The sequence below is a fragment of a genome, unplaced genomic scaffold, assembly GCF_019419815.1.
Source record: "Pyrus x bretschneideri cultivar Hongxiangsu unplaced genomic scaffold, Pyrus_bretschneideri_v1 Contig59, whole genome shotgun sequence".
NCBI classification, from domain to species: Eukaryota; Viridiplantae; Streptophyta; class Magnoliopsida; order Rosales; family Rosaceae; genus Pyrus; species Pyrus x bretschneideri.
In genome coordinates this window covers 1791769-1815243 of record NW_025999797.1, presented here as the reverse complement: position 1 = coordinate 1815243, position 23475 = coordinate 1791769, and the positions used below count along the sequence as shown (strand labels likewise).

The window sequence follows — 23475 nt, the reverse complement described above, 5'->3', positions numbered from 1 at the left end:
GTATCGTTTCTCCCGTAATTATATATTTAATTATTTGAAAATTAGTTCTTCTGTGTAAAATTCTTAAGCTTTTGATTACCTGCAATTTTCAATTTTCTACGATATAGGATTTTTGGATAATTTCATGATTTAGTGATCCTACTAATGATATATCAAGTAGAATCAATATGAGGAATAGATTCTTCAATTTCGTAGCTTCCAAGCCTAGACAAAAGATCATATTCGCGGTTTTTGCGTTTGTTTATGTTTGATTTGCACCGATTTTGGTCGGATCTATTTCTGATTTTGTTTTCCGTTTGAGCACCGGTTGTTTTTGCATCGCTGGGAAGTTAATTTTCTACAACTGAGGTATGTTTTGTAACTGCTGTGTTTTGATTTTTATTATGTGTTTTGATTAATTTTGGATGGAATTGTAACCGTTTGGTTTTGGGTTAGTTCTGTTCCTATGCTAGAGTTTTCCTAGGCTAAAAGGATATTTTGCGGTTTGGTTCCTTGCTTGGTCTGTCTCACATTTACCGAATGTTCCGGCGATCCTATTATTTTTTGGCTAAGTTTGTTCTCTTTTTGTTTTTTTCCTGATTTGACAACTCCTTGGTTGGTGTTTGATTAAAATGTGTGTGTAATTTTTTCGAAGAATTACTGGTGAGATGGATTGACAAGATTCTTGAGTGAAAAACAGGCATTTTAGTGCGGTTAAATAGAAATATAGAGCTTTATTGTAAGAAAGTTATGGACGATTTAATCAAATTAATTGTACTGATAGAGATATGAATGAGCCTAATGTTTATTCTTTTCACTCAAACATCATTATACCATTACAGAAAATCAGGAATTTGAACATTAGCTTGCGACTTTGCCATAGATTTGAACGCCACCAGCTTTGATGCAGTCCTTGGAGACACCCCTGCCTCCTTTGCCATAGTCTAATTCTTCACTCACTGGTCAGCTTTTCTAATTTCTATGTAAACCATTGATTTTATTTGGGAAATAAATGGAACCCCTTATGTTTTTGCTTAAAGTATTGATCTTTGAGTGGTACTCAGTAGATATTAGATCGATTAGAGGTTACCCATTTGAAAAAGAAGATAGATTACATGGATGATGGATCATGTGAGTTTCTCCAATTATTTGAGATCACATGGAAATATGTAAGTTGTCAGAACTAAAATGATCTGAAAGCTTATTGAGAATTGTTGTAATTTGCTTTTCATTGTAGCGTTACTTTCTTAAACTGATTAGAGCTAAAGATTTGCTAATTCCTTAGCATTCAGTGCATATGCTTATTAATGTCTGTTTGTTATCTTAGAGGCATATGGTGGTTTAGTTGCACCCTACACACATGCAGCTTAAGGCTGACCCCAAATTGTTCCTCCTGAAATGATGTTGTGCTTATTTGTAAATTTTGTTGCTCATTTGCAATTCACCTTTTGTCTCTTGATATCTTTTACAGGTGCAAAACGCCATAGAGTATTTAAACATCATCGGGGCCTTGGATGAGAATGAGAATCTGACTTGTTTTAGGTGGGGAGAGATTTATTATTCTTTTAATATTTCAATTATGCATTGTGATGCTTGCAACTCTTTGTAATGGTTGAGAGTTTAAATTTGAAAATCATTAGCCTAATGCAGTTTAAATCACTACAGCTTAAATGCAGGTTGTTATATAAAGCTTAGGATTTAGGTTTTCCAGTTTAATCAAAGCTAATTAGACAGAATCATGAATTAATTAAATGTGGTGTCTTCCTTTCTCCTCTGTTTCTTTTGTTGTTGGGTGAAAGTGAGCATGGGTTTATGATAACCTATTTAAAAGGAAAGCTGTAGAGAGAGAGGGTAATAAAGCAGGTGCATATAGGGACTCAAAAGTTAAGGCATACTGACAGAAAAATGCACAGATCGGTATGGTAAAAATGAAAAAAAATGAAAAGAAAGTGAACCCAATAGAATATAGAAAATGACGTGTTCATCCAGTGGAAAAACCCATACGTGGTGTTTATTTTTAGACAAGATGGGAAGATGTAAACAGTTGGAGGTCCATACCAGTTTCCAAGTTCTTTATTAATGTGAATGTTTATGTTATTCTGATTAGGAACTTAAGTGAATAAATCGTTTTCGAATTTGTAGACAAATAATTGCGTACAAAATAATGAACTCTGTTAAACAAAAATAATTGCTTACAGTAGAGAATAACTGTAAACATTATTGAAGTATACATTTAAATATTTTTAATTTATATAAATAGATAGATTGCTATTGCATTCTGTGCCTAAATCAAATCACTAACTTGAACCATGCTCTTTATTTGGGAACTCTATGTATTTCTTATTTGAATTAGTATGGTTTGTCTTTCAAATTTGATTTCGTGTGATTTCATTTTGATAGATATTTCAGAATTTCAGAAAGCATGTGCGGTTTGATCAATTAAGGCCAACCTGATTTACAGAGGTCTGATTAGAGGTACACTACTAATTACCTCACTTTTCTCCCAAGAGTATGCTGTTTTTTCCGGAAGAAAAAGATTAGCTTGGTTTGATGTCTTATTTGAATTGTGTAGATTTGGTTTGATCTCTTAATTTGTGTTGTGCAAATTTTGTATGAATTAATTTGGGTTGGGCAGAGGAAGCAAATAATTTTTTAAATTAATAAATTTAGTTTGGTTTGTACATATGATGATGGATATTATTTACTGAAGCATGAACATGTCAAGAAACTGTTCGTTTCAAATTATTCATTACAACTTTGCACTAACTGTTTTTGTTATGCCTAACAGTTTTAAAACCCGCAGCATCGCTCAGGCTCCTTTGCTAGTTATATATACTAAAACTCAGTTGATGATCACTGTTCATTAACAGTGAAATGGCGAAGTTGCCCTCTATTTCTTCTTGGTTCTCCGTTCTATTCTCTTCTCGGTGCAGTGAAATGGCCTTTTTGCCCATGTTGGGCACGGGTCCATCATCCTACTTCTTTAGCCTTCAATTAGGTTTTTTATTCCCCTTACCCTTTTGTTGGCTTCTCTCTCGTCGATCTCTGCTTCGATCCATCTTATTTTGTGTTATGTTCTTCTAAAATCTTGCTTTCCTCTCAAATCCTCTGGACTTTATTTCACAAAATATTCACGAAATTGGCCTCTGAAGTTTTATCCTTTGTTCTAAAATCCTGCGGTTCTTATTTTTGTTTTTTGGGGATTTCATTTGCGATCTCCGTTTTCAAATAAGTTGTGTATCCTGTGAACGTAGATTTGTTGACGTTCTGTGGAAACTCATAAAATTGGTTTCCAAGGTTTTATCCTCAACTTGCAATTGCTTGGAAGACTTTATGTCTCTTTTTCCATATGTCATACCGGAGTTGTCGCTGGATTTCCGACGAATTTTCAGCTCAGCTTATTGTGCGATAAATTCTATTGAACCCAGGTGCGTTTTATAACAGCTATGTGTGTGTTTTCTTTTTTTTTTTTGGATTTTTATTGATTTGAACGAACGAAACCCTAACGGTTTGGTTTTACGGTGAGTTGTAGTGTTTTCGAGGCTTTGCCGGCTAAAAGCGGATTCTGCCTTTGACGTCCTCTGTTGAAAAATCTGAAATTTGGCAGCAGCTGGAACCGTTGTTTTGGGTATGGTTTCCGTGCCTCCACTTCTTCATTATTCTGTATGCATTTCTTATTTAAATCATTGGAATTTGTGTGAATTCATTTCGATGGATATCTCAAAATTTGAGAAGGCAGTTGTGCTTTTATCAAATGTTTCTTCGCTTTGTGTGATTTCACTTAAATGGATGCCTCAAGTTTTTTTTATACTCATTTCTGATAATCATGCCTGCTTTTTCCATTGCTATAATTTTTTGAGTATTCTTGCACTCCTGGGGAGATGAAATTCATATTAAATGTGGATCACAAATTTGGGTGTGTATTAGAAGAGAAATATTGGTTCTCCTCTCTTTCCGAATTTATTAATTGGGTCTCTCTCTCTCTCTCTCTCTCATAATTGGTGGGTTAGAGCAGGGGATTAGGGGATTGGTGTCTTGGATGCAAGAACTGGCCAACAACTAAAATTAACAAATTTGCAGAGGTGGAGTTGTTTGGGAAAGCTATTGTTTTCATTCAAGAAATTATTTGGAGTCTTTTGCTGACTTTGTAATCTCCAAATTCTCAACAATGTAGTTGGCAAAAGGAGGGTGTTGTGGTAATTTCCTGAGTAAAATTATGAGTAGAAAGAAACCTTCGTTTTGGACCTTCTCCATGGGATCTAAAACGTATAATTCTAGGGAAGAAATTGGCAATTTAGTGTTAGGGTTTGAGATTGATAAAGTAAATTTTGGATTGGGTTTCCTTGCAATGGCCAACAACACCCTTTTGAATAACTATTTGTATAGTATGATTGTTTTTTAATTCCATTTTTTTTGTTACTGTGGAATGTTGATTACTGATTTTGGATCGCCTATTTGTTTGCTCAAAGAAATTATACATATGTGAAGCAGCGAGCTATTATGGTTGCTACGGTTGTAATACTTATGGTTAAAACGTTACATGCAATGGAGAAATGAGACTTTGTTTGTTTTTGTGAAATTAACTATATTTATTAAATTCAATTTACTTTTCTGAGCTAATGATAAGTGATCATTTTTTTCAATAGGATTTGAAAAGCAATTAGTTATTCTGGTTTCTAAGCTGTTTGTTTCTAGCTTCCAAAACGCTCTCTGCTCAAGGTTAGTAATTTAAACTTCTAGAATGATTTAATTGAAAGTTTAATTATATAGTTTTCTATAGTTTAAGTCAACTTTCGTTTACTGTTTATATTAGATGAGAGCTATATTGTTTTTGCATATGTTTCGTGTCTTAATTGATTTTTTTTTTTAAATCTATTTTGCAGTTGTTTGTTTTTCAAATAACAGTAACAGTTTGTTTCCATCATGTCTAAAAAGCCTATAAATGGTCAAACAAATGATGCTATAAAGCGAAAACAAAATATCACTGATGACAAATATGATAATACATTGTTTGAGCATAATCATCAATCAAAAAGAGTGTGTAGAACTACTTATATCCATAATTCTCAGTGCTCCACCAGCAGACCTTCTGCTAAGCACTGCGCCATTGAATGTGTTGATGATGAAATGCTAGATGTGACCCCACTTGAAAAGAAATTGTACACACGTCATCGAAAAGGGAAAAACGTTGTTAGTTTGTCAAATAATGCTCAAAACAGAGTTGAAAAAACCTTTGCTGGTGACAATTGTAGTCTTATGAATAAGGGTCAAGCCTTATTCCAAAAAAATAGAAACGGTACGTTTTAAATTCTGTACATCATTAAGTTTTAACTTTAGCATTTACTTAATTGTATGTTGTGATTATATATATATATTTTTTGGCATGTGTATTTTTGTAGGGGTTGTGAAAGATTATGCGGACTTGGGTGATAAGAGTTATAAATGTGTTGACTGTGGTGCATATTTTTGGTTAAAAGAGTCGCTTAAACAAAGTTGGAAAAAAAATCAACCCATTTTCACTCTTTGTTGTCAACAAGGAAAAATTAAATTTTCAACTCCAAAGCCAACGCCGATTTTTTTAGATTCCTTGCTTGATCCGAATGGAGGTCAAAAAAGTTTATCATTTCGAGAAAATATTAGAGCTTATAATTCTATGTTTTCATTTACTTCAATGGGAGCGAAAGTTGATCATTCAATTAATGATGGGTCAAGTCCTTACATTTTTAAAATTAGTGGTCAAGTTTATCATTTGATGGGATCTCTTTTACCCGCTAATAATGAGTCTCCAAAATTTGCTTAGCTATATGTTTATGATACATATAATGAAGTACAAAATCGTCTTAAAGCTGTTGATTGTGATGGAAAAAATGTAAGACTTGATTCAAAAATTGTAGAAAATCTTATTAAAATGTTTGATGAATCAAATGAGTTGGTCAAACTTTTTCGAACGACAAGAGATGGTCTCATCTCTTTGAAAATGATATTGTCAGGAAGACAACCAAATGATGGCAAGCAATATGACCAACCAATAAGTGATGAAATAGGTGGTTTAATAGTTGGTGATATAGGTCTGTCTGACTCTAATAGAGATATCATTATAGACTCTAAAAGTAAAGGATTAAAACATGTTACAAAATTGAATCCAAAGTTTATGGCTCTTCAGTATCCTATTCTTTTTCGGTATGGTGAAGATGGCTATAGACTAAATTTAAAATGGAATGAAAATTATAAAGGTCCAAAAATGAAAAGACAAAGAGTGCCTATGAGAGCTTATATAACTTATCAAATTCAAGAAAGAGAACCATATTTAACTACATTGTTAAAAGGAGGTAGACTTTTTCAACAATATTTGGTAGATTCTTATGCAACACTTGAAGAAGATAGATTGGATTACATTAGACAAAATCAAAAAAATTGAGAAGTGAAGTTTACAAAGGAATTTACGATGCAATATCAAGACGTGATAATGATGCAAGTAGTTTGGGACAAAAAATTGTGTTGCCTGCTTCATATACAGGAAGTCCTAGATACATGATTAACAATTATCAAGATGCTATGGCTATCTGTAGAGAACATGGACATCCTGATTTGTTCATAACATTTACCTGTAATGTAAAGTGGCCAGAAATTATGGGAGAAATTGCAAAAAAATCGGGATTCAAACCTGAGGACAGACCTGATATAATTTCCAGAATATTTAAAATGAAACTTGATGATATGCTTGACTTCATCAAATCTGGAAAGCCTTTTGGAGAAGTTGAAGCAAGTGAGTACCAAAAACTCATTTTCTCCTTACTGTAATTTTTTCATTTTTTTGCTTCATAAAACTACCGTTTTTTTTTTTTTTTTTTTTTTTTTGGGGTTTCTTCTATTTTCAATATTTTTGCAAACAGATGTTTGTACAATTGAATTTCAAAAAAAAGGTTTACCTCATTCTCATATGTTAATATGGTTGAAATCAAATTTCAAGTGCTACATTGCATCAGATATAGATTCTATTATTTCAGCTGAGTTGCCAGACAAATTTGTCAATCCTCAACTTTATGAAATTGTTAATCAATTCATGATTCATGGTCCATGCGGTCATATTAATCAAAATTCTCCTTGCATGTGGGAAAATAAGTGTTCCAAAAACTTTCCTAAACCATATAAAAATGAGACAATTTTTGAACCTAATGGTTTTCCAGTTTATAGGCGTCGTGATGATGATACAAAATTTGTTTTAAAAAATGGAATCAAAATTGATAACAGCTTTGTTGTTCCTTATAATCCTGAACTACTTTTGAGATATAATGCTCATATAAATGTTGAATTCTGTTGTCAATCAATGCTTATAAAATATTTGTTCAAATATGTAAATAAAGGTTCAGATAGAGCATGATTAATTCTTCAACAAGATCTAAATGATGAAATATTAACATATCAAAATTGTAGATACATATCACCATACGAAGCTGTTTGGAGATTGTTTCAATATTCTATACATCATAGAGAACCTTCTGTGGAACGATTGCCAGTACATTTACCGTTAGAGCAAAATATTGTTTTCAGTGGCGATCAATCATTGCAATCAATTATCAATCAAAATGCTTTTGAACATACAATATTAACAAGTTGGTTTGAAGCTAACAAAATTTATAATGAAGCACGTTCATTAACTTATGCACAGTTTCCGTCAAAATTTTTATATGATGCACGGGAAAAAATTTGGAAACCAAGAAAACAAAAAGGTTCAATAGGTAGAATAGCATATGTGCATCCAGCATCTGGTGAATTATATTATTTAAGAATGCTTCTGAATTTGAAAAAAGGTGCATTAAACTTTGATGATATAAAAACTGTTAATGGTGTTGTACATAATTCATATCATGCTGCATGTAAATCATTGGGATTGTTAGGCGATGATAAAGAATGGATTGAAGCTTTGTCAAATGCTGTAAATGTAGCGTCATCTGCTCAATTGAGACTATTGTTTGTTACAATAATTTTATTTTGTGATGTAGCAAATCCTCAAATTCTTTTTAATAGTCATTGGGAAAACATGTATGATGATATTTTGTACAAATTACGAAAAACTTTTGCAATTCCTGATATGATTGTACCACAGGATGAATTAAAAAATTCTGTCTTATTTGAGCTAGAATTGCTTTTTAATAATGCATCAACTTCTTTAGACAAATATAATTTACCAATGCCTGATGCAAGAAAAATGTTAGAAATAAAAAATAGACTTTTAAGAGAAGAGTTAAATTATGATTGTGAAGAATTGTAAAAAAAACACAGAGTTTTAAAATCGCAACTTAATGAAGGTCAAAAACATATCTATGATTGTGTTATAGATACTGTAAATAAAAGAAAAGGACTATTTTTTGTCTATGGTCATGGAGGTACTGGAAAAACTTTTTTATGGGATGCTATAATAAGTAGACTTAGATCTGAAGGAAAAATTGTTTTAGCAGTGGCATCATCCGGAATAGCATCGTTGTTATTACCAGGTGGTAGAACATCTCATTCTAGATTTAAAATTCCCTTGGTTATTACTGATTCTTCAATTTGTCCAATAAAAAAGAAAACTCATCTTGCTGGATTAATTGAAAAAACAGATTTAATTATATGGGATGAAGCACCTATGATTCATAAACATTGTTTTGAAGCATTGGATAAATCACTTTTTGACATTTTGTCACATTTACATGGTTCACAAAATAATATCCCATTTGGTGGTAAACCTGTTTTATTAGGTGGTGATTTTCGACAAATATTACCTGTTATACCTGGAGGAACCAGAGAAGATATAATAAATGCTTCTCTAAATACTTCTTATTTGTGATCACATTTTAAAATTTTTCATTTGAAAGAAAATATGAGGTTATCAAGAAATGGATTAAGCAATGAAGAAAAGAAAAAAATCAATGATTTTGTATGACATCCCACATCGCCTAGGGGAGTGATCCTTATATGTATATTTTCATCCCTACTTAGCACGAGGCCTTTTGGGAGCTCACTGGTTTCGGGTTCCATTGGAACTCCGAAGTTAAGCAAGAAGGGGGCTAGAGCAATCCCATGATGGGTGACCCACTTGGAAGTTGCTCGTGAGTTCCCAAAAACAAAACCCTAAGGGAATGGTAAGCCCAAAGCGGACAATATCGTGCTACGGTGGTGGAGCGGGCTCGGGAAGTGATCCGCTCCGGGCCGGGATGTGACAATTGGTATCAGAGCCTAACCCTGGTCGCGTGTATGCCGACGAGGACGTCGGGCCCTTAAGGGGGGTGGATTATGACATCTCACATCGTCCAAGGGAGTGATCCTTATATGTATATTCCCATCCCTATTTAGCACGAGGCTTTTTGGGAGCTCACTGGCTTCGAGTTCCATTGGAACTCTGAAGTTAAGCGAGAAGGGGGCTAGAGCAATCCCATAATGGGTGATCCACTGGGAAGTTGCTCGTGAGTTCCCAAAAACAAAATCGTGAGGGAATGGTAAGCCCAAAGTGGACAATATTGTGCTACGGTGGTGGAGCGGGCCCGGGAAGTGATTCACCCCAGGCCGGGATGTGACATTTTGCAAATTGAATTTTACAAATAGGTGATGGAAAAATTAGTGATATAAATAATGAAGATAATCAAAATGACAAAGACACATCTTTAATTGAAATACCTAAAGATTTGATAATTAATTCTTCTGGAAATCCAATTTGTTCAATCTTTCGTGCAACTTATCCCAATTTTGAAATTTCTTTTGACAATTTTGTTTATTTAAGAGAACGTGCTATTGTAACACCTCGAAATACAACTGTTGCAGATATAAATAATTATATAATTGATTTGTTACCCGGAGAACAACATGTGTTTCTAAGTTATGATTCTTTATGTTCTTCAAATGGAAATATCGAAAATCTAGAAACATTGTATCCTGTTGAGTTTTTAAATAAACTGGATTTCAATGGTTTACCTACACATAACCTAATTCTAAAAATAGGAATGCCAATTATGCTGTTACGAAATTTAAATCAATCTTTAGGTTTATGTAATGGAACTAGATTAGTTGTTACTCAATTATATAATAGAATTATTGAAGCTAAAATACTTGTTGAAAAATATATTGGTCACAAAGTTTTTATACCAAGAATCACTTTTACAGCAACTGAAAGTAAGTGGCCTTTTATTTTTAGAAGACGTCAATTCCCGATCAGACCATGTTATGCAATGACTATTAACAAAAGTCAAGGACAATCTTTGAAACAAGTTGGTTTATATCTTCCTGAACCTGTTTTTACACACGGTCAATTATATGTTGCATTATCCAGAGTGACATCAAAAGAAGGTCTAAAAATTTTAATAGGAGATGGAGAAAATAATGTAAACAACTATACTGCAAACATAGTATTTAAAGATGTGTTACAAAATTTACAATCAAGTTGTTAGTTTATGTCTTTATATATTTGTTGGATACAATTAAGGCAACTGTATAATGCTGTTTAAACATAGTTTGAAATCATTGCTAACCATTGTAACTATGTGATTTTTATGTATGCAAGATGAACAATGCAGTCATTGCAAAGTCGAGATAGAAAGCAACATTTGCTCCATGTCGGAAACAAAGGTTAGATTTGTTCTATTTGATAGCTCCAATATTGTTATTCATTATATTGATCCGATTTGATATCATCGAGATGTAATGCATCTCATTGAATTTACAGGCAAAAGATTTATGATCTCTATGTGAGTAAAATCAAATTGGTCACACTCACATATAACAAACTCAGGTTAGCTTCATTGCAACTATTTTTTTTTTTTTTTTTTTTTTTTACTTTGCTTAAATAAAAAATTAATAAGTTTCAGTCCAACTTGATAATTTATTGGAAATTCTTGAATTGGTCATTTTCTTAATCCTCATGATACATATCAATCTTATTTAATAATGAAATAACATACTTATGTTAGCTAAAGTCAAAACAGAAAACTATTTCTTTTACCCGTCCAGTTTAATAAATCAAGTTTACATAATTGGTGTTCAGGTGTGCAATAAGGTATTAAAAAGTTCGTTTTGTTGAAAAGTCTGGTGGGTAATGAATGCCCACAGTATATTAGCAGAAGTTTTCAGCATGGGCAGAAGTTTTCAATGCCCATGCAAAGTGAAAGTGGAATATGAAAATATAAAGAAATTGTATTGTCAAAGGAAGTGTCGTAAGTTTCAAAATGCATTAACTGCATCAGTTTGGAGTTGCTCTATAAATAGAGCACTCCGTATGTTTTTCAAGTTGCAGAAAATATAAGAAGAAGAGAACGAGAGAAAAATATCAGTAACATCATCTATTTCTCTGCCTTTTATTTGTTATCTACTTGTGCTATAGTTTTAGTGTGGTATTTTACATCTACCTTGCACCTACCATTAAAAAAGTTATTCCTCTAACTTTGACCTTTTTATAACACGTTATCAGCACGAGTCTCTAAATATAATTATTCTCTCATCTTTCTTCGCCGAACGAACGAAAGAAAGAAAAAATGTTTCCTTTAAGGTTTTTACTGTTCATCTTTTTCCTCTGCCTCAACTGCGCGGTATACCCTCGCGACGAACTGTTTGCTCCATGCTTGCTCTTAGTTCTCAATCTAACGGTTATATACATCTTTGATTACTTGTTTGGTGTAGAGATTGATTACTAACCCAGTATTTATTTATGTTAATTTTACTGTAATCCAAGATGGTGCGGTACAATCGCCCATCTTGAACTGCAAATTTATTCTTACTACGATCCAAGATGGTGCGGGATCATCGTCTATCTTGGACTGCAGATTTAATTTTACTGCAAATTCTAGGTGGAACGGTATAATCGCCCACCCTACCCTGCATATTTAAATTTATTTGCTGTTTAATTTCATTGCAATTTAGGTGGTGCGGTATAATCGCCCACACTGCTCTGCATATTTAATTCTCCTGTTACTTGAGTGGTGCGGAATAATCGCTCATTCTATATTACATTATTTCAATAAGAATGGTACGGTACAATCGCCATTCTCATTCACCCTGAAAATCTCGAGCCAGAAGTTTCGAGTGCTTATCATTTTGGCCTGAAGATCAAAATGAAAAATTTGTAAGAACCAGAAGTTCTAATATCATATTCCTCCAGGAATACATATTATTGCAAGTTCTTACACATTTCATTTTCTTTCAGAAAAGAAAATGGCGAACTTGATGAAGCTTGAATTTGCTGCCCTGAATATTACCGGGAATAATTACTTGACCTGAGTACTGGATACCAAGATCCATCTGGAAGCAGGGAATCTTGGAGATACCATCAGGGAAGAGAGCAGCTCATCCTCTCAAGATCGGGCAAAGACCATGATTTTCAATCGTCGCCATCTTGATAAGGCGCTAAAGAGCGAGTACTTAACTGTTGAAGATCCGTTAGCTCTCTGGAATGCCTTGAGAAACAGATACAATCACCAGACAACGGTGATTCTTCTAAGGACCCGCTATGAGTGGACTCATCTGAGGATCCAAGACTTCAAGTCAGTGGCAGAGTACAATTTTGCATTGTTCAGAATTACCTCTGAGATGAAGCTCTGTGGGGATATTATTACTGAGGAACATATGCTGGAAAAGACTCTCAACACATTTCATGCCTCCAACGTGCTCCTGCAGCAGCAGTATAGAGCGCGAGGCTACACTGAGTACAACCAGCTGATATCTGTGCTCTTAGTAGCTGAACAGAATAATGAGCTCTTGATGAAAAACCATCATTCCCGACCTACTGGATCTGCACCATTCCCAAAAGTGAATGTTGCTTCCCTCGAAGTGAACACCACATCCTTTGGTGGTAATAATCATAAACGAGGACGTGGCCACAAGCGAGGTCGATGGAATAGGAAAGGCAAGAACCATGGAGTTCAGTTTCACAACCAAGTTCCGAGGCATAATTCAGGCCCGAGCTTCAAAAATACGAATCACCACAAAGGCAAAGCTCATATGAACAATGCTCCTAGAAACTCTGAAGGAGCCTGCCATAGGTGTGGTGGCAATGGGCATTGGGCGCGTACTTGTCGTACCCTAAAACATCTAGTGGATCTGTATCAAGCCTCCCTCAAGGAAAAGGGTGTCGAGACCAATTTTCTCGACCAGGCTAGACCAATGGATATACCTGATCCAGTGTTTGACTTATCAGGGCAGTTGAACACAACTCATCTAGATGTTCCAGACTTTATTGTGGAAATGGGAAATGAAGTATACCGGTCCAATTGAATCATTAATTTACTTTTATTATGCTGAACTTGTAGTATTTCAAATTCAATAAAAGTGGCATGTAAATTTCTTGTTATAACTTGTTTTTAACTCTGATTCTCTTACTCAGACAGCATGGATAAAAACTGTGGTTATTCTCAAAACATGAGAAATGGCGGAGATATTTGTCTTGCAGACAATGCAACCACACATACAATACTTCGTGATCAAAAGTATTTCTCAAGCTTAATACTTACAAGAGTAGGGATAACAACAATATCAGGACCTTCAGATGTAATTGAAGGTTCAGGGTAAGCCCAGATTATGTTACCAAATGGAACAATATTGTCCATACAAAATGCATTGTATGCTACTCGATCTACTCGAAATTTGTTGAGTTTCAAAGACATACGTTTAAATGGATACCACATTGAAACAAAAAGTGCAGAAAATGTGGAGTATCTATGCATTACCTCCAATGATACCCAGAAGCGTATATTGGAGAAGTTGTGTGGTATGTCGAGTGGATTGTATTATACATACATAAGGACAATTGAATCACATATTGTCATGAACCAGAAGTTCATTGATTCAAGAGTTTACATGCATTGGCATGACCGTCTGGGTCATCCAGGATCTACCATAGTGCGTAGGATCATTACCAACTCTAATGGACATCCATTAGTGAGCAGACACATTGCTGCCTCAAATGATAACCCTTGCAAAGTTTGTTCTCAAGAGAAGTTGGTAATTAGACCATTATAACTAAAGGTTGATGCTGAATCCCCATCATTTCTGCAAAGAATTCAAGGGGATATTTGTGGGCCTATTCAACCATCATGTGGACCATTTCGATATTTTATGGTTTTAGTTGATGCATCTACCCGATGGTCACATGTTTGTCTCTTGTTTACCCGGAATGTAGCATTTGCGAGACTTCTTGCTCAGATAATTAAGTTACGAGCACAGTTCCCAGATTATCCCATTAATTCAATCTGACTTGATAATGCTGGTGAATTTACGTCTCAAACCTTTGATGATTATTGCATGACATTGGGCATTGATGTTGAACACCCTATTCCTCATGTCCATACTCAAAATAGTTTAGCAGAAGCATTGATCAAGCGGCTTCAGTTAATAGCTCGCACTCTGCTTATGAAAACCAAATTGCCAGTCTCTGCATGGGGACATGCCATCTTACATGCTGCATCATTGGTTCGATTGAGACCTATAGCTAACCATCAATACTCTTCAGTACAACTCGTGTTTAGATATCAGCCAAACATTTCCCATTTACGAGTTTTTGGTTGTGTTGTTTATGTGCTATTGCACCGCAGCAACGCACTAAAATAGGACCTCAGTGTAGACTGGGAATTTACGTGGGTTTTGATTCACCATCTATCATTAGATATTTGGAACCCTTGACAAGTGATATGTTTACAGCTCGTTTTCCTGATTGTCACTTTGATGAGACAATTTTCCCGTCGTTAGGGGGAGAAAAGACCGTTCCAGAAGAACGGAAAGAGCTGACATGGGTTGTTCCCACCTTGTCTCATTTTGATCCTCGCAGCATTCAATGTGAAAATGAAGTGAGAAGGATCGTTCATCTTCAAGGCATTGCCAATCAAATGCCAGATGCATTTAATGATGCTATGAAAGTGACAAAATCACATATACCAGCTGCAAATGCACCTGTAAGAATTGATGTCCCTATTGGACAAAATAAAGTGGTAGCGAATGATTCATCTGGTGCACGCCTGAAGCGTGGTAGACCCCCAGGCTCAAAAGATTCAGCCCCTCGAAAGAGAAAGTCGAGGGCACAACTGAATCCAAATGAAGTCATTCAGGAAGAGAAAATGAATGATACATCCACAATTCATGATTCTGGACTTCCAGAAAAAGAAAATGTCCTTGATGAGACATGTCCCTGAAGAGACAGAAGTACATGAAAGCAAAGAAATCTCCATAAATTATGCACGTACAAATGAATTGTGGGATCGGAATGAAATAATCATCGATGATATGTTTGCATTCGCAGTAGCCACTGAAATCATCTTAAGTGATGATATTGAGCCCCGTTCTGTTGATGAATGCAAACAGAGACAGGATTGGCCTAAGTGGAAAGATGCAATCCAGGCAGAATTAAATTCCTTGGAAAGGCGGAATGTTTTTGGACCAGTAGTCCAAACCCTACCTAGTGTAAACCCTGTGGGTTACAAATGGGTATTCATAAGGAAACGCAACGAGAAAAACGAGATCGCAAGAAACAAAACACGAATCGTTGCACAAGGTTTTTCTCAAAGACCTGGAATTGATTATGAGGAGACATATTCTCCTGTAATGGATGCAATTACGTTCCGTTACTTAATAAGTTTAGTAGTTTCAGAAAGACTTGACATGCGACTTATGAATGTCATCACTGCGTATCTATATGGAGAATTAGATATTGACATCTATATGAAAATCCCAGAAGGACTTAAGTTGCCTGAAACAAGTAATAAACCACGAGGTATGCTCTTGATCAAATTAAGGCGATCATTGTATGGTCTGAAACAATTTAGACGAATGTTGTATAATCGTCTCAATGAGTATTTGATCAAAAAATGGTATATCAACAATGTCATTTGCCCTTGTGTGTTCATTAAGAAATCCAATTCTGGATTCGCTATAGTGGCAGTATATGTTGATGATATAAATCTAGTTGGAACTCCTGAAGAGCTCAATAAAACTGCTGAATATCTGAAAAGCGAATTTGAAATGAAAGACCTTGGGAAAACAAAATATTATCTCGACCTGCAGATCGAGCATTGTGCTAGTGGAATTTTGGTCCACCAATCAGCTTACATTGAAAAAATTTTGAAGCGATTTGGTATGGACAAGGCTTATCCACTAAGCACGCCAATGGTCGTTCGTTCTTTAGACATTAAGAAAGATTCATTTCGTCCAAAAGAAGATGATGAGCTGGTCCTTGGTCTAGAAGTACCGTATCTGAGTGCAGTAGGTGCTTTGTTGTATTTAGCACAGTGTACTAGACCAGATATAGCTTTTTCAGTTAACTTGTTAGCAAGGTATAGCTCTGCTCCAACAATTCGCCATTGGAAAGGTATCAAAGATGTATTGCGATACCTTCGTAGGACAACAGACATGGGTCTCTTCTACTCAAAGAACTCCACAAATGATCAGGTCCTTGTTGGATATGCAGATGCTGGTTTCCTCTCTGATCCCCATAAAGCCCGCTCACAAACTGGATATGTGTTTAAGAATGGAGATACAACAATCTTATGGTGCTCAACCAAGCAAACATTAGTTGCTACATCTTCAAATCATTCAGAAATACTTGTTTTACATGAAGCAAGTCGTGAATGTTCTTGGTTAAGATCAATGATCCATCATATCCGAAATTCATGTGGTCTAACTTCAAAGACAGACAATCCAACTGTCATCCATGAAGATAATGCAGCCTGTGTTGCCCAAATGAAGGAAGGATTCATCAAGGGCGATAAGACTAAACACATATCTCCAAAGTTTTTCAGTGCACATGAGCTTCAGAAGGCTAAAGTTATTGAAGTCAGACAAATCCGTTCAAATGAAAATCTGGCAGACTTATTCACCAAATCTCTACCAAAGTGCACATTTCAGAAATTAGTGTAAGGCATCGGATTACGTCGACTTACCAAATAGCTAAATTTGGAGAATGCGGAATCAGGGGGAGATACATATCAGGGGAGCATCCATGATACATGCTTGTTGTACTCTTTTTCCTTCGATTATGATTTTTCCCACTGGGTTTTTCCTATCAAGGTTTTAACGAGGCAACATAAGCATACTTGACACTATATCAATGATCCAGGAAAGTCGTACTCTTTTTCCTTCGCTATGGTTTTTTCCCACTGGGTTTTCCTAAGCAAGGTTTTAACGAGGCAACTCATGTTGATATGTGGGCATCCAAGGGGGAGTGTTAAAAAGTCTGGTGGGTAATGAATGCCCATAGTATATTAGCAGAAGTTTTCAGCATGGGCAGAAGTTTTCAATGCCCATGCAAAGTGAAAGTTGAATATGAAAATATAAAGAAATTGTATTGTCAAAGGAAGTGTCGTAAGTTTCAAAATGCATTAACTGCATCAGTTTGAAGTTGCTCTATAAATAGAGCACTCCATATGTTTTTCAAGTTACAGAAAATATAAGAACAAGAAGAGAACGAGAGAAAAATATCGGTAACATCATCTATTTCTCTGCCTTTTATTTGTTATCTACTTGTGCTATAGTTTTAGTGTGACATTTTACATCTACCTTGCACCTACCATTAAAAAGGTTATTCCTCTAACTTTGACCTTTTTATAACATGTTTAATATTAACAAAGGTACATATACAAGGATTATTGGCTATACCTTAAACACTAAAGCTTACACCACAATGGTAAGGATCAATGGTATGTGAAAAAATTCAGAGTTTATTAGCTTTCTTTCATTAACGTTTTACATTTCAATTCGATCTTTACTAACCTTTCTCTTCAGTGGAATTGGCTGATACCAATATATATATAGACTTTTTCCTTTTCACTTGGTTTGAATATATGACCAATGTCAAGACAAGTAGAAAATTCGTTTCTCTACAAAAGAGGCAGTTGTCACTGGTAATCTAGGGAAAATAATTCAGTCAAAGATGAAAATAAAATTATTAAAGTAAGTAATGAACCTTATATAATTTGTTTCTAATCTTTGAATAATTATTGTTGTGTCATCCTGAGAGCACGATTGGTGCAGCTCAAATGGATCTGTACCAGAGCATCTTGCGCAGTAGTATGGTGGCTCTGCAGCTCACAACACTCTATGTTCTTATTTTATTTTTGGATTAGAGCATGCATATATTATCAGTTGCTAGATGTCATGATCAATCCCTATATTATATGTGAAATAAAAAAAAGAAGGAACACTCTATAACTCTAATCAGATGTCCACTGAAAAGAAAACAAATCACATTATAGACCAATACGTGTTAAAATTGTGTTGAAATAGAAAGATGAATAGAATGTTTCTGATAGAGATTACCCATGATAACAAAATGGTCAGGCACTATTTAATGGTTGTCAAGGTTGGATCTTTGTCTTAGTGAATAACAGTACATCTTATATCAGGAAAAAAACACTAAGATCTGATACACTATCAATTTCATATGACAGGAGAAATAAAAGCTTTAGAACGCACTCCTTTTTTTTTTTTTTTTTTTTCATGTTTCAGTTTGTTTTTCAAATCAGTTGTCAATGCTATATGCTTTTTACCAACATATGTTTTTTGTTTTTAATAGTATACGAACATAAAAAAAAGCCTCCAAACCTCCAAAGACAGTAGCAAGATCTTTGTTGATGGTAAGCTATTATTCTCTGAGATCTGTTTCTTTTTGTTTATTTCACATGTGTGGCTATTTATTGAAATTTGATTTGTCAAGAACTGGAGATGGTCTCGATTTTAAGGTTAAAATTGAATCATCTATGATTTTAAAATAATGGTATTTTTATTAAACCAATAACGATGGACGCATAGGTTATACATGCGGATTGTCACATTATTGTAGTTCTCAATTGATTTATGGTAGGCAGTCTTAACTCTTCGTCTATGTACCAATTATTTTTATTTTAGTGCTCAGGTAGAAATTACAGAGGAGATTATTTGTTGGAGATTTGAAGAGTAAAACTTAGCAACGCGGTACCGCTGAAAGTGTAATTGCTAATCAGGTGTCCACTCTTTTTTCCACATACTTTGGTTCAAAAGCAATATCATTTGAATGATGAAACATTAAGTTAGCCTCTCAAGTGAATTGTATTTGCCACTTCTCTTTTAAATGAATTTTAAGATCAGCTCCAGTCCATGTTTGTTTAACAATATTGTATCATTCATTATATAGTTTCACAAAGATCGTGCATAATTCTTGCTGAACTTGGTTTGGTTTTCTTTTGTTTAGGGATAGAGTGAACGAATCATAGTTTGACCAAGTCTTGAATAATGAATTGGGCTAGATCATTGAGGTCTCTTTGTCAAGTTAAATTTTCATTCGACTTTTTATTTGTAATGCTCGGTTCTTCACTCAAACATTGCTTATAAAGTGAACGAATTTGCATAAGTTTGAATACATTTCCAATCCCGCAGCAACGCGCGGGCACCGTTGCTAGTCTTTAAACTAATAGTAAAACTCACATCAGATGATCAGACTCTTTCAGAGGATGGCTTTATTCCCTAGGAATTTAGTTTCCCAATAACAAATAAGCTGCAGTAAGTGTGACATAATGCACACCCCATGTTTGTTAATCGCTAATATGCGAGAGAGTGATCTAGCAAGCAAAACCATGTTGCTCTTCGTCAAAAAGCCGCTTTATCAAGTTAAATAACATCTCGACTGCTACTATTGTAGCATACAGCATCCTAAACAGATATGCAAATTTGAAATGCATAAGTTATATTTATCTCTCCTGTTTTATATTTTAAAAAGATGTAAATATAAGTTTTATTCTAATTTTTTCTCTCACTACTAGAAATTTGGCTATAAGCCACCCTTTTCATTGGCCACCAAGCACCTACTAAACTAGAGAGTGTGACCTATGTAGAGAACTCAATTGTAACAATGGCCACCAATATTGCATTGGTGCCTTTCCTGCAGTGCCATCCTAATTCACATTGGTGGCAAGTTGCAAAATTATATTAAAACAAAAAAGGATGCCCTGTGCGGGCACCCAGATTTGAATAGGAATATTTCCTTTTATTTATTTTATTTTTTTGGGTGAGGAAACAAATTGTAAGATCCTTGATATAAGAATATACTACAAATTTGCATAATTGATCTTTTATACAATTTTGAACAAATGTTGGGATTCAGAACTTTGAAAAGTGTTTGAATCACTCTGTTTCCAAAGAGCTTAATCATGTCATGCCAATCTCTCTCTGGCGATCAAACCATTGTCTCTGCAGGTGGGATGTTTGAGCTAGGTTTCTTCAAACCAGGTCAGCTTTCAAACTATTATATATGTATATGGTACTCTAAGCAAGTAGTATCTGAGAGGACTGTTGTTTGGATAGCAAATAAGGAAATACCAGCCAAAGGCAGCAGCAGCCAGAGCAGATGATCATGCCGCGATGGGGGTTCAAACTAAACAGCAAAAAATTAGAGAGAATTGAAGCAAAGAAATATCCAAAAAATTACATTCACATATCCCAAAACAATATAAAACAAAAAAAAAAAATGGAACAGAATTCTGGAAGAAGATGAACAAATCGATGCAAAACTCTGCTGAACTGAATAAAATCAAAGGCAAGTCCTGATCGCCAAATTTCGAGCGCAAAGAGCTGATCGCTAGAAAGAAATACAAAAACACATTATTACTGAAGTTTTACTGCAGCTCATTAGCATAGGACCATGCAGATGGCTCTATATTTTTACACAAATCTGGAGGGCACCAACCATATGCTTAAAGGAACTTTGATTTGTTAGCATAACCACTTGCTAAGCAAATCTTGAGCATATTGATAAACCAGAAATTTAAACACGTAAGCGGCCAGATTGCAAGCATGAGACTTCCATACCTCAAATCGAAGGTGAGGTGCTGTCTAGCAGTCCAAACCTTGATCCTTGATAAATTGAACTCCTTCTTTGATCTAGCAATCCAAAAATTGATAAATTAGGCAGCATGTCATATCAATATAACACCCCTATACGTACACACACATACCAAAACAGCCTACATTCAAATTTGCATCATATCCTTGTTTCTAACTCTCTGGGGAATTTTCACAAACACCCAATAGGCAAGATTTGCTTCAATATAAAAGAAATCTGATTTAGTCAGTGATCTCAATTGCATGTATATCTGAACGACCATGTTTGCTAGTCAGTCATGTTATAGGATGTATTTAACACTTACCAAGCGGTTCCAAAACAACATCCTACATACATATTATGTTGCCAAACTATGAATCTAGACCGAACTTTCCTACTTTGGTAATGTAATCTCCTAGTCCAGTTACGATTTGGTTCTTGTATTTTGACCTGAAAACAATTTTCGTCCCCTAGAAGTTGCTAATGGCTCTCGAATTATAACTGGAAAAACACTCAGACCCTTGTATATCATACGTACCATTAAAAATTTGTTTAGAGATAAAAATGGTAGTCATAGTAGAGAATCCAACCTGACCAAAGAAAGTGGATTTCCTCACTTTCTGGTGCTAATATATTTACCATGCTTGAGACTACAAAAGCTTTATAAAAGCAGTTGCTTCTTTTTTAATTTATCCATCAAAAGTATTGCAACTGCAGATCCTGGGAATTTACAAGCAAGAGATAAAATGTGATAGTTGTGGTTAAGGAGAAAATCACCCTCTTTACCTTAATTTTTTAGAAGAACCCTCTTCACCTTAGTTTCACCCACAACCTTCCAAGGCTTCCATTCTTCTCGGCCCAGGTTGGAAACAACCTTGATTCACCTTCCTCGTCCCCAATCTTGGACATGCATACAGAAAATGGAATTAAAATTTGAAATCTAGAATCGATCCAAAACTGAAAGTTTTTATTTTGAGAAATCACTTACACTAGGGAACATCCACGAGGAGAGGATCATTTTTACCTCTTGGTTGCGGTCCAATTCAGGCAGACTTCACCGAAAATTGGCCGGAATACCCATGGTCACCGTTTCTTAGATATGAAATTGAGAAAATTCGGCTACAAATTTAGAGAAACTAACTTGAGGGTTGGAAAGAGGAAGGGAAGAGGATTCTGGTGCATTGGTGCCCAGTTAAGCACAAATGCACCAAAAAGTATTTTTAAGAAATAAAGCTATTCACCAATCATTGGTGTCTCTATGTTGAAGGCCACCCATATCAGTGGCATCCACTGTAAAGCCACCAAAAAATAGTAAGAGTAGCAGCTTTATATCTATGACCACCAATTGCAAAGGGTGTGCAAAAAAATGGTGTGCAATGAGCATAATTCTAGTAGTGTCTCATTAATTGACGAGGGTCTACATTCTAAATATGTAAAAAAAAAGTTATGTAATTTTATATTTTTAGGCCAAAATGATTATTTTACATTCCGTTTATTGAAGAGATTTTCAACCCAACAAAAAATGTAAAATGTACCTACATTTTGCATATTAAAAATGCTATTAATTAGAGTATTAAAGTAATTAATTAAATTAAGGAGTAGGTGTTCTGAGTTAGGTCATGGGGGATGGGTTGTTATGACTTTTTGCTCACGGGGTCGAGTCGACTACTTCACTTATCGAAGCTTGACCACTTCATTTGCATATCCCTCACTCCAATGCAATGCTTTGATCTTCAACTTCAATCTTCATGCTAAAAAGCGTAATTTATAAGTGAAAAAGCACGTGCTATTACAGCTTAGATTAGCATTTCTATTGGATTCACATTCAACTGGGTTGGTTATTAAATTGCCAGGTATTGAACAAAAATAAAAAATACAAAATAAAAAAAATAAAAAATTGCCAGGTACATTCTTGCATCTTATTATTCTTAATATCTTATCATGTAATTTGGTTTGATGATCGAAACTGCTTGTCTTGAGTCGAACTCAGTGTTGACACAAACTCGAGTTATTATATGTTGATAGAGTGAATTTAACATTAAGAAACCATGCATGTATTTATATCGAGTTAGGTTACTTCTTATATTGTTAATTGAGTGACATGAAGTACGTTTGACACAAATGACAAACCCGAGTTATTGTATTAGGATAGGTTAACTCACGTGCCACCACGTCGTTCAATATATATTGTTCACATGTTAGGCTCAAATGAACTTACATGTGAAGAGTTATATTAAGAGTGTGAAACTTAGATTAAAGAGTTAAGAGACATTTCCATGTATGAGTTAGACTACTCTCCGTATTATCAATTAATTTTATAATGAAACCTCAATTCCTTTATTATATTGTTAATAAATGGCTACAAGTGACTTCTGATTTTGTTAATATTTTGTAGAAATAATCTTTGAGGAATTACGCCAAAATTGAATGATTTTTTATTTAAGCTTTTACTATTATTAAGGACTAAGAGAAGATGGAGAGTTCGAAATTATTACAATAATTTAGGAAATGAAAAAATTTCAAACCTATAGCTCATGAGTAAAAACTTAACATCTTATTGACTAAGATATTATATGAATAACAAAGAATGTTGTAGAATGAAAAAAAGAAAAAGTAGCATTGATATATAAAAGATCAAGGTACAAAAGGACACCATCAACAATTCTCTTTTATGTTTAATAATGTGCAAAGCA

The 23475-nt window shown here is 34.7% G+C and overlaps 1 protein-coding gene and 1 long non-coding RNA gene across 27 annotated transcripts; one reads left to right on the top strand and one right to left on the bottom strand.

Moving 5' to 3' along the window:
* The first annotated feature begins 771 nt into the window (after positions 1–771).
* On the top strand, positions 772–19315 carry LOC103961600. 26 transcript variants are annotated; one of them, XR_007253498.1, is made up of 12 exons: positions 772–941; positions 1047–1148; positions 1451–1521; positions 2380–3407; positions 3512–3607; positions 4626–4698; positions 4863–5275; positions 5379–6745; positions 10517–10581; positions 10679–10744; positions 18503–18563; positions 18842–19131. XR_007253498.1 is itself a non-coding variant. In XM_048571385.1 (7 exons), exons 1-7 carry the CDS (start codon positions 6511–6513, stop codon positions 18877–18879), a joined length of 606 nt encoding a protein of 201 aa, XP_048427342.1. In that variant the 5' UTR covers positions 6384–6510; the 3' UTR covers positions 18880–19131. The 26 variants fall into 26 exon arrangements, 1 of the variants encoding a protein (XP_048427342.1); XR_007253492.1 differs by lacking the exons at positions 4863–5275; positions 5379–6745 and adding an exon at positions 19157–19315 and having other exon boundaries at positions 18842–18929; XR_007253494.1 differs by lacking the exons at positions 4863–5275; positions 5379–6745 and adding an exon at positions 19157–19315 and having other exon boundaries at positions 18835–18929.
* Positions 19316–20786: 1471 nt separating this feature from the next.
* LOC103942062 lies at positions 20787–21953 on the bottom strand. The gene is made up of 3 exons (XR_007253531.1): positions 21807–21953; positions 21569–21682; positions 20787–20841 (listed from the first exon to the last, which is right to left on the bottom strand). It is a non-coding gene; the product is annotated as an uncharacterized LOC103942062 (long non-coding RNA).
* Positions 21954–23475: the final 1522 nt, after the last annotated feature.